This window comes from Apodemus sylvaticus, chromosome 20 (assembly GCF_947179515.1).
Source record: "Apodemus sylvaticus chromosome 20, mApoSyl1.1, whole genome shotgun sequence".
NCBI classification, from domain to species: domain Eukaryota; kingdom Metazoa; phylum Chordata; class Mammalia; order Rodentia; family Muridae; genus Apodemus; species Apodemus sylvaticus.
Genome location: NC_067491.1, coordinates 741,224 through 752,541, shown reverse-complemented (window position 1 = coordinate 752,541; position 11,318 = coordinate 741,224). Strand labels below are relative to the sequence as shown.

Sequence of the window (11,318 nt, the reverse complement as noted above, 5' to 3'; positions counted from 1 at the left end):
TCAAACTCACTGAAATCCGCCTGCCCCTGCTTCCAGAGAACTGAGATTCAAGACGAGCATAACCAAGCCCTGCTAGTCTTGCTTCTTTGGGGCATAGAAGCCCCTCCAGCTAGCTACCTCCTTTGTTGTAGTGGTTGTTGTTGTTGGCTCGGGGTCACGCCCACTCTTCTGTGGTCTGTCTTATTTATATATTGGGCGGGGGAGGGGGGGAGACATAAGCAATTTTTGATCGTCCAAAGACAACTTGAGTTAGTGTGTGTAGTTCCACAATATAGGTTCAGGGAATCGAACTCAGGTCATTAGGTTTAGAGACTAATGCGAACCGGTGTGGGTGTGCATGTTCCCAGGCTCCTACGTGGACGTCAGAGGACAATCTGCTGGAACTGACCAGGTGTCACAAAATGAGTGCCGGGGATCGAACTCCTAACAGACTTCTGGTCCCCATTGGCTTCCTAATTACCCACCAGCCCCACCCAGCTCGCACCGAGGCCGAGGCCGCGCTCACTTCTAGCCCGGCTCTGGGTTTTTAAGCCGGGACCGCACCGCCCCTTGCTTCGGTTTCATTGGGAGGACTGGACCGCGCCCACGTCCAGCGTCGGAGGGTGGTCTTAAAGGAGTATATTCTTCCCGCTCGGGTCTCGGTGCTTCCGATGGCTGTGTTTACGCTTGCATCTTGGTGGAGAGAAGGGTCGGGGACGAGCAGAGTGCGGCCGCGCAGGTGTCCCTGCACCCTTCGAGCCGCAGCTCGCAGGTGCGGGGCTCCCACGGCCGCGGATCGGTGGCCCATGAGCCTGGTCGGTCCTGTGCAGTGCACATCCGGGTTCTGCTCGCACATTCTCTCCTGCGCCTTTCGTGTGTGTGTGTGTGTGTGTGTGTGTGTGTGTGTGTGCGCGCGCGCGTGCATTCAGGTCGATTCTCTGCAAGCCACTCGATCTTTACTCTTTTTTCTAACTGAGAGAGGGATCCGGAGCCTGACTTCCCGAGCGCAAGCTCCCTGTGGCTCCCTAGAACCCACAAGATATGAAGTAAAAACTGTTTTCTTTTGAGAACCGGTCTCATGAAGCTCAGGCTCAGCTGGTAATCGGTAATCCCTATGTAACTAACCCCACTGTAGCTTCTACCTCGCAAGTGCGGCTCACCACACCTTATTCTGTGTGCTGAGGATTTAACAAGGGTTCTTTATACACCATGAAAACACTCCACCAACGAGCCCCAGACACTTTTGTACTTTTATTCGATTTTTTTTAAAAGATTTACTTATTTTAGGTAGAAGTATGGTTTTTTGTTTTTGTTTTTCAAGACAGGGTTTCTCTGTGTAGCCCTCGCTGTCCTGGAACTCACTCTGTAGACCAGGCTGGCCTCGAACTCAGAAATCCGCCTGCCTCTGCCTCCCGGGTGCTGGGATTATAGGCGTTCGCTACCACCGCCCGGGTTGGCTAACCGAATCTTAAATATGATTTATCTCAATGTAAATGTTTCTTCCCGGCCCAAAGGAAAGGCAGAGCCGAGCACCGTGCAGTTGGGTCCCCCTGCCGGCAGGGACCGCTGTATTGCCGGCCGTGCGCTCGCCGCGCACGCGCAGTGATACCTTCCTGCGTTTTTCTTCGCAGCCCCTTCTCTGCACCCTGCCGCGTCCTTGCCCCGCTCCCGCCAAAACTGATTACTGCAGATCCTGAACGGCTGTCTAGCAGCAAGCTCTGCAGATCTTAGCTGCTGTGCATCTGGCCCCATGCCCACAGTCGCCTGTCTATCCCTTTCACCCAGTCAGCTCCGAGCACTACTCCGTTCTCTTCCCCTCATTAGCTAACGTCTTAGCATTTGCCATGAAGGCCGATCATGGAGAGCCTTTGATTGCTTCTCTCCAAAATGAAATGTAATTTCTTGGGGCTGGAGAGATGACTCATTGGTTAAGAGCACTGACTGCTCTTCCAGAGGTCCTGAGTTCAATTCCCAGCCACTACATGGTAGCTCACAACTATCTGTAATGGGATCTGATGCCCTCTTCTGGTGTGTCTGAAGACAGCGACAGTGTACTCACATACATAAAATAAACAAATAAGTCTAATTAAAAAAAAAAAAAAGAAAGAAATGTAATTTCTTAGTCCAGATAGTGGCACACTACTTTAGCACCAATTCTAGGGACTCAGAACCAGGGAGAAAGTCTGAAGTTCCAGACCAGACCACAAAGGTGCCCAAGAAGGCCTTGTCTCAGAGTTTTGCTTTCAAATACATTCTATTTTAATTGGGCATGGTTGCTCACACCTTTGATCCCAGAAGTTACAAGTTAGAAACAGAGAGATCTCTGTGAGTTTGAGGCCACCCTGGTCTATATAGTAAGTTTCAGGCCAACCAGTACTATGTAGAGAAACCCTGTCTCAAAAAACAAAAATGAAATTACTTGTTTTTTTGAGCAAGGGTCTCCTGTAGCCCAGGTTGACTTGATCTTGCCTCTTGCATCTGCCTGTGGCTGGCTCTGGTTCCTGTAGTATTTGAGGTGGACGTCAGATCCCTGAATCCCCTTGGTCAGTACTCGCCAAGCTCACCCCAGCTCGATTAACATTTTGTTTAATATTAATGTGTGCATGATGTCTGTGCCACACATACATGTGGGTCAGAGAAGTTCCTGGAGTGGTGCTGTCTTTCCACCGGGGTTTGGGGATCAATCTGAGGGCATCTGGCTTGTGTGGCATGCATTTTTTCCACAGGGATCTCAGTTTTGATTTAGTTTGAGAGACTATTGCTGGGAAGCCAGGGTTAAGAATTTCCAGCCGGGTGTGGGGGGGAAGAAAAAAGAAAAAAAAAAGAATTTTCAGACGGGCGTGGTGGTGCACTTGGGAGGCAGAGACAGGAGGATTTCTGAGTTCGAGGCCAGCCTGGCTGGTCTAAAGAGTGAGTTCCAGGACAGCCAGGGCTACGCAGAGAAACCCTGTCTTGGAAAAAAAAAAGAAGAAAGAAAGAAAGAAAGAAAGAAAGAAAGAAAGAAAAAAGAATTTCCCACAATCTTTCATCTTTGAACACTTTGGAATAGCAGGCTAGTTCAGCCACCTCCATCCTCAATCCCCTTTATCTATCCATCTATCATCTATTTATTTATTCATTTATTTTTCTGAGATTGAAGGCAAGTGCTTGCCACCGCCTGATTTTCAACCTCCTCTTTAGTTTTTGAAACAAATTCTCAGTGTCGCCCAGGGTGGCATTGAACCCATGTAGTTGAGGACAATCTTTGTCCAGTCTCCGGCTGGTGGGATGAGAGGCATGCACTGCCAACACCAGTTTACGTGGCTGTGGGGTGGAACCCACGGCTTCTTGCCTGTTAGGAAAATGCTGTATTCCCTGGGCTCAGCCCTAGCAGGCTGAATCTCTGAGAACATTTGCCCTGTCTGATTGTAAAGACCCAGTTCTCCCTAGAATGAGCTGTCAAGAGTCTCGATCACTCACTTCAGGGACCTCTTTGCTCTTCAGGAAAATCGATCGATCGATCAAGATGCAAAATTCCCGACCATAGGGCGCATGCGCTGACCGGGTAAACCTTGACTGGAATGGAGTCACCTACCCAGGTGTAGGTGACTACTAGTTCTTCGGCCTGCCATTCCTTGGGTGGCTCTGCGTCCCTGCCAATCAATAGACATGACTTCTGCCTCAGCGTCCCCTCTAGTTTAAGCCGGGATGAGGTTTTAGTAAAGCAAACAGAGACCACAGTGGTAGAGGCGGGTGCCTGTTAACTCTCCCTCCTAGCCTGGAAGCGTAAGATGTGTCCCTCGAGTTAACCGAGAGAGCTTGGAACAGGGTTTCGTGTGTGTGTGTGTGGGGGGGGGGGGGAAGGTGTCGTCTGCATCGGTCGAACGCAGAAACAATGAGCTTGTATTGTGTGCAGAAGGCTGAGCGCCCAGGGTCAGGCGGGGACAGCCATGCTCGCGGTCCTGCGGCGCCTCCTGCTGGACGCACGAGGCACAGTTAGCATCGAAGGGCTCTCTTTTAAATAAAACACACTTCCTGCTTGCTTTGTTCAGGGAGCGGCGACAAGTTAAGGGGTACAGGGTGTGGCCGGGCGGTGGTGGCGCACGCCTGCAATCCTAGCACTCTGGGAAGCAGAGGCAGGCGGATTTCTGAGTTCGAGGCCAGCCTGGTCTACAGAGTGAGTTCCAGGACAGCTAGGGCGATGCGGAGAAACCCTGTCTCTGAAAAAAAAACAAAAAACCAAATCCAAAAAAAAAAAAAAAAACCGCAAAAAACAAACAAAAACAACAACAATAAAAAAAGACTTCACTGTGTAATTAAGGATGGCCTTGAATTCCTGACCCCCTGCCTCAATCTGCCAGGTGCTGGAATGACAACTGGCAGCCACCCTGCCGAGCTCCACGTGCTGACCTATCTATCTATCTCTCCTATCTATATATTTGTTATTTGTATGTTTGTTTGTTTTTTTCGAGACACGGTTTCTCTGTATAGCCCTGGCTGTCCTGGAACTCACTTTGTGTATACAGGTTGGCCTCGAACTCAGAAATCTGCCTGCCTCTGCCTCCCAAGTGCTGGGATTAAAGACTTGCACAACCACCGCCTTGTGGTTTGTTTATTTTTAAGAGAGGGTTTCAAAGTTTAGCCCGGTCAGTCCAGAAACCCACTCTGTAGAGCAGGTTAACCTTGAACAAGGATCTCCTGTCTTTGCCTGCTAACTGCTGGGATTAAAGGCGTGCACCACTACAGTCCGCAGTTTTGTTTTGTTTTTTTTTTTTGTTGCATTTTTGCCCGCTGGAGGTTCAGGAATTCAAGGACAACCTCTACAGCCAACCCAGTCGAGGGGCCAGCCTGTTCTACCAAAGATCCTGCCTCTGGATAAAAAGTTTCCTGAGAGCGGGGTGTGTTGGTGCACGCTTTAACCCGAGCACTCACACGGTAGATACAGGCAGATCTTTGGGATTTGGGACTATCCTTGGCTGCATCCAAAAGCCTGGTTCCCAAAACAAACGAAAAAGTGTAATAAAAATTACAAGCAAGGTTTTGCAGAAATAAATCTGTAGCCCCACGGGTCGCTTTCTCTAGCATTTCCCAGAGGTGTCAAATTACGTAACAGTCACAAACCCAGGAAATAGGACTCCACTGACAGGTCCGAATTTCAAAGTCCTTTCCTTATTGACCCACAAGGTTTTCAAGAATCCCATTGGTAGCCACAGTGTTCTAAAGAATCTACATTTAAAAACCCTCCCGAGGATCCTAGCCCCGGGTCCAGGGGCTGAGCGGGCCACGCCCCGGCCGCGCCGCAGCCACTCCCAAGTCAGTTCCAGTGTTAAGCAGCTCTCTGCGCACGCGCAATCGGCCCGCTACTGGGCCCTAGCCAACCAGGCCCGAGGAGCAACCGCGTCGTCACGTGACGCGCCCAACCGGCGTCGACCTATAAAAGGCCGGGCGTTGACGTCAGCGATCTCTTCCGCCGCAGCCGCCGCCATCGTCGGCGCGCTTCCCTGTTCACCTCTGACTCTGAGAATCCGTCGCCATCCGCCACCATGGTGAGTGTCCGCGGCACGGCAAGACTCGGGGGCCGAGACGAATCTCCCCGGCAGGGGGAGGTGGCCGTTGCGGGACCGTGAGAAGAGCGGAGGAGGAGACATGGCTGCCCCGGCCTGGGCGGCACGACGTGGTCGGGCCGCGGCGCCATGTCTGCACGTCTCCTGTGGGCCTTGGGAGTGTCAGGCTCCCGATGTGGGGGAATTTTCTAATTCTTCCATGTTCTCCGTGGCGGCCGCGGTGGCCGTGGGAGGGGTTAAGTGTGCTGATGTGGCAGCGGGCAGAACGCCGTCCCCGCGCCCCTGGTCACGGGCGGGGGGCGTCCTCGAGAGGTGACAGCCTGCAGGGGTGGCTTCCGTGGACCCCTCCCGTGGGTTGAGCGCCTTCCGGGCGCTTCTCGGTAGCCTTGTCCTGGTTTGGTATCTCGGTCCGCATGCCAACTCCAGTCCCTGCGAACTAAGTGCCCACTGTGGCCTTTGATCCTGGCGTTTGACCTTGGCGCACAGCACCCTTTGGGACTAGGTGGTGTGTAGCAGGCGGGGTTTCCTCGTGCTCTGGTCCCCATAGATCTGGCATCTTTGCCGTGCTGGCGTGGCAGTCCACCTGGGCTTGGAAGTGAGGCTATTGTTGCAGTTGTCAGTTTTGGTGTCTGGTTAGATCTGTGATGCTTCTTCTGAGGTCCTGGCTCGCAAGGATGAGTCACAGTGAGCTCCAGCCCCTGGTTGACATCCCGTTCCTGCCCCAGCCATCGGGGTGCTATTGACCTGCTGATGTGTGCCAAGCAGAGTTCCCAGAATCAGCACACCTGCCCTTCCCCCACAACAGGTGAACTTCACAGTAGATCAGATCCGTGCCATCATGGACAAGAAAGCCAACATCCGGAACATGTCCGTCATAGCTCATGTGGATCATGGCAAGTCCACGCTGACCGACTCCCTTGTGTGCAAGGCGGGCATCATTGCCTCCGCCCGAGCTGGGGAGACACGGTTCACGGACACCCGCAAAGACGAGCAGGAGCGCTGCATCACGATCAAGTCCACGTGAGTGAGAGGGAGCAAGCCCAAGGGGTCGTTCTGGGTGTCACTCAGGTCCCCCAGCATGCCGACAAATGGTAGAGTACTTAGGGGCAAATCTAAAATATGTCTGTCTAGTCCCAGACCTGCCTTGTTGAGAGATGATGACCAGCATAATTGGTTGTCAGTGCTGATGCTGTGGTGTCTCCTGAGTATTTGGGACCAGGAGTGTCTTTATCTCGTGGTCATATCTGGGCTGATCCCCCCCTTCCCCCCATAGTGCCATCTCCCTGTTCTACGAGCTCTCTGAGAACGACCTGAACTTCATTAAGCAGAGCAAGGATGGCTCGGGCTTCCTCATCAACCTCATCGACTCTCCAGGCCATGTGGACTTCTCTTCAGAGGTGACAGCTGCCTTGCGTGTCACCGACGGAGCTCTAGTTGTGGTGGACTGTGTGTCTGGTAAGCCTTGTTGGGTGGGAGCTATAACAAACAGCAGCTGGTGTTTTCCTGGTACAGAAGCAGCACATTTTTGGAGATGTAAATTTAGGTCATCAGATTTAAGGTCATGATGAATTAAGCTTTAGTTTGAAATTAAGTGACCGTGCTCACTTGTGTCAGGGCAGGAAGGTTAAGGGCAGCTAAGAGTGGTGGCAGTTTATGGCCCACTGCTGAGGTCCAGGACAGCCAGGGATCTACTGAAAGGGGGCAGTGTGCTCTCAGTCTACCTTGAGGAGCAAGCAGCTCCTGGGGATCTAGCCCTGGTTCACCTTGGTAAATGCTTGTGCGCATTCCCCCAGACAGACAATGATATTTGGGCCATGAACAGCTCAGCGGTTTAAAGTGCTTGTGAGTTAAGGATGAATACTTGTGAGTAGTATGTTACACTGCCCTCAGGTGTGTGTGTGCAGACAGAAACAGTGCTGCGACAGGCCATCGCTGAGCGCATCAAGCCCGTGCTGATGATGAATAAGATGGACCGTGCCCTGCTGGAGCTGCAGCTGGAGCCTGAGGAGCTCTACCAGACCTTCCAGCGCATCGTGGAGAACGTCAACGTCATCATTTCCACCTACGGCGAGGGCGAGAGCGGGCCCATGGGCAACATCATGGTACGCAGCTCCTGTGGGGGCAGTCAGGGCCACACAGACGTGATGACGGAAATTCTTCACTTTGACCTGATGTCTGTTGAAGAAACTCAGTGTCTGACTCTGTGAGCTTGTGGCTGGGCCAGCTGCTAACCAACTTTCCTGGCTAACTGCTGCTCTCCTCCCTCAGATTGACCCTGTCCTGGGCACAGTAGGCTTTGGTTCTGGCCTGCATGGCTGGGCCTTCACTCTGAAGCAGTTTGCAGAGATGTATGTGGCCAAGTTTGCAGCCAAGGGTGAGGGCCAGCTAGGGGCAGCTGAGCGTGCCAAGAAAGTGGAGGACATGATGAAGAAGCTGTGGGGAGACCGGTAAGTACAGAGCCACAGCACCCCCCCCCCCACCCCGGTGCCCAGGGCTTCCCTGCCGTGGGTGCTATGTGATCACTCCCCACAAGGTACTTTGACCCGGCCAACGGCAAGTTCAGCAAGTCGGCCAACAGTCCAGATGGGAAGAAACTTCCCCGCACATTCTGCCAGCTCATCCTGGACCCTATCTTCAAGGTGGGTAAGCTGTGGTCCTGGTCTGTGGATCCCCAGCCTTGGGGAACAGCCATGTCCGGACCAAGCTCACTCACTTCCCTCGTGTGCACAGGTGTTCGACGCCATCATGAACTTCAGGAAAGAGGAGACGGCCAAGCTGATCGAGAAGCTGGACATCAAGCTGGATAGCGAGGACAAGGACAAGGAAGGCAAACCACTGCTCAAGGCTGTGATGCGCCGCTGGCTGCCCGCAGGCGACGCCCTACTGCAGATGATCACAATCCACTTGCCATCCCCTGTCACTGCACAGAAGTACCGTTGTGAGCTGCTGTACGAGGGGCCGCCTGATGACGAGGCCGCCATGGGTGTGTACCGAGGGCTGGTCTGTGCTCTGCCCCTGGTCCTTTATCCAGCCTTAGCAACCCGGTGACTTGAATTCCCAATTCTCCATAGGTATCAAGAGCTGTGACCCCAAAGGCCCCCTCATGATGTACATTTCCAAGATGGTGCCAACCTCTGACAAAGGCCGCTTCTATGCCTTTGGTAGAGTGTTCTCTGGGGTGGTGTCCACGGGCCTGAAGGTCCGGATCATGGGCCCCAACTACACGCCTGGGAAGAAGGAGGACCTGTACCTGAAGCCTATCCAGAGAACCATTCTGATGATGGGCCGCTATGTAGAGCCGATTGAGGACGTGCCGTGTGGAAATATCGTGGGGTTGGTCGGAGTGGACCAGTTCCTTGTGAAGACTGGGACCATCACCACCTTTGAGCATGCTCACAACATGCGTGTGATGAAGTTCAGCGTCAGCCCAGTTGTCAGGGTGGCTGTGGAGGCCAAGAACCCAGCGGACCTGCCCAAGCTGGTGGAGGGGTTGAAGCGGCTGGCCAAGTCTGACCCTATGGTGCAGGTGTGTGCCACTTGTACTTGGTTAGAGGTGCTGTAATTAGATGGGGACACCCGGGAAAAGCAGGAGTGATGGGTCTGAGGCTGGGGTCCCTGTGGTCTCAGGCTGAGCCCTCCTGGGGAGGATGGCAGATGCTGACCACTGTTCCAACAGTGCATCATCGAGGAGTCTGGCGAGCACATCATTGCTGGAGCAGGGGAGCTGCACCTGGAGATCTGCCTTAAGGACCTGGAGGAGGACCATGCCTGCATCCCCATCAAGGTGGGCCCCAAACCTCACCCTGCTGCTGGGGACACCAGGCACTGTACTGGGCCCTTGGCCTTAGAGTCTGCAGGCCCTCCTAGAAGCTCTTGTAGTGTTGTCAGCTGTGGACTGTGTTGTGTATCTTGCAGAAATCTGACCCTGTTGTGTCATACCGGGAGACGGTGAGTGAGGAGTCCAATGTGCTGTGTCTGTCCAAGTCCCCCAACAAGCACAACCGGCTGTACATGAAGGCCAGGCCCTTCCCTGACGGACTGGCAGAAGACATCGACAAGGGTGAGGTGTCTGCCCGCCAGGAGCTCAAGGCGCGTGCCCGCTACCTGGCAGAGAAGTATGAGTGGGATGTTGCGGAGGCCCGCAAGATCTGGTGCTTTGGCCCCGACGGCACCGGCCCCAACATCCTCACCGACATCACCAAGGGCGTGCAGTACCTGAACGAGATCAAGGACAGTGTGGTGGCTGGCTTCCAGTGGGCTACCAAGGAGGTGAGTGACTCGGGCCTGGGTGTCCCTGCATCTGAGGGGACACGTGGTGGTGTCTGACTTCCAGCTCTTCACAGGGTGCTCTTTGTGAGGAGAACATGCGAGGTGTGCGATTTGATGTCCATGATGTGACCCTGCATGCTGATGCCATCCACCGGGGAGGTGGACAGATCATCCCCACAGCTCGCCGCTGCCTCTATGCCAGTGTGCTGACCGCACAGCCCCGCCTCATGGAGCCTATCTATCTGGTGGAGATCCAGTGTCCCGAGCAAGTGGTGGGTGGCATCTACGGTGTCCTGAACAGGAAGCGTGGCCATGTGTTTGAGGAGTCCCAGGTGGCTGGTACCCCCATGTTCGTCGTCAAGGCATACCTGCCTGTCAATGAGTCTTTTGGTGAGTATCTGGTCCCTGGGGTTTGCAGTTAACCTGAAAGGCCTGTGTAGCTGGGTGGGTGTGTGCAAAGCCAGCCAGGCTACTTGATGAGCTCCTGTCTGCTGTGTAGGATTCACCGCCGATCTTCGATCCAACACTGGTGGCCAGGCCTTCCCCCAGTGTGTGTTTGACCACTGGCAGATCCTGCCTGGGGATCCCTTTGACAACAGCAGCCGCCCCAGCCAAGTGGTAGCCGAGACCCGCAAGCGCAAAGGCCTGAAGGAGGGCATCCCAGCGCTGGACAACTTCCTGGACAAACTGTAGGCAGCCTGATACTGCCACACACTGCACAGTACCCGCCCATCAGAAGACACCTTGAGACTGTCCCCATGGTGCCCCTCTGGAGACTGCTGGGGCCACCCTGACATCATTCAGCACTCACTTGCTACCAATTCTATTTATTTCGGAATTATAAGGCCGCGGGGGAATTGCTCTCTGCAGGCTGGACTGGCAGGCCATGGGGTGGGTGGGACGCGGCTCTTAACATTTTCAGGGGGAAATAGATGTCCAAAAGTCTAAATAAATGCGTTCAGAGGTTTATGGGGTCCATGGCCAAGTGGAGTTCCCCCAGAGGGGGAGGTGGGGTAAGTGCCTCCAGGAAGGCAGGCAGCTTCATAATCCGGCTGTGCAAATCATTGGAGTAATAAACTACTGTGGTTGATCCGCATGTGCTCCTCATCCTGTGCTGCTTGCTCTTTCCTGGGCACCTCCAGTTTTGAGGATGTCTGGCCTCTGATTTCCTTCCCCCTTTGCTACCTTGCGTTTGGGCCACTATCCCACCCAGTTCAAGCGAGGGTCAAGTCCGCAAACATGCACAACCTGTGTCTGTCTGGTCTGCGCAAGCGGCTCCAGGTTGTTGGCATTTAGCTCTGCTGTTTGCCGTAACCAATCATATCACAGCAAGGAGACTTCGCCCAATGAGCTCCTAGTGAGCGCTGTCGAGTATTCCGGTAGATCCTTGTCCAGCCGGCCAATAAGCACTGGAGTCTCACTGCCTGGGGTGGTGACGTCGCTAATCAACATCCGCTTCCGCCGATAGAATGTTAGCCAATGAGCGTGGGGATTCAGTTTCTGGCTAGAGTCGTGGTCCAATGAGCG

General features: G+C 53.8%; 1 protein-coding gene and 1 non-coding gene across 2 annotated transcripts; both read left to right on the top strand.

The window, feature by feature from the left end:
* The first annotated feature begins 5,379 nt into the window (after nt 1-5,379).
* Nucleotides 5,380-10,898, top strand: Eef2 (eukaryotic translation elongation factor 2). Its single transcript, XM_052165903.1, has 12 exons — nt 5,380-5,504; nt 6,328-6,542; nt 6,796-6,977; nt 7,413-7,624; nt 7,791-7,969; nt 8,056-8,161; nt 8,253-8,505; nt 8,594-9,048; nt 9,199-9,306; nt 9,438-9,791; nt 9,866-10,181; nt 10,291-10,898. Exons 1-12 carry the CDS (start codon nt 5,502-5,504, stop codon nt 10,482-10,484), a joined length of 2,577 nt encoding a protein of 858 aa, XP_052021863.1. The 5' UTR covers nt 5,380-5,501; the 3' UTR covers nt 10,485-10,898.
* On the top strand, nt 7,660-7,723 carry LOC127671390 (small nucleolar RNA SNORD37). Its single transcript, XR_007974749.1, has one exon. It is a non-coding gene; the product is annotated as a small nucleolar RNA SNORD37 (small nucleolar RNA).
* Nucleotides 10,899-11,318: the final 420 nt, after the last annotated feature.

Bases quoted from the DNA above. Each gene is read 5' to 3' on its own strand.
- Eef2 (XM_052165903.1), top strand. The intron at 7,625-7,790 runs GTACGCAGCTCC...CTCCTCCCTCAG, and splicing joins GGCCCATGGGCAACATCATG to ATTGACCCTGTCCTGGGCAC. The intron at 8,506-8,593 runs GTGTGTACCGAG...AATTCTCCATAG, and splicing joins TGATGACGAGGCCGCCATGG to GTATCAAGAGCTGTGACCCC.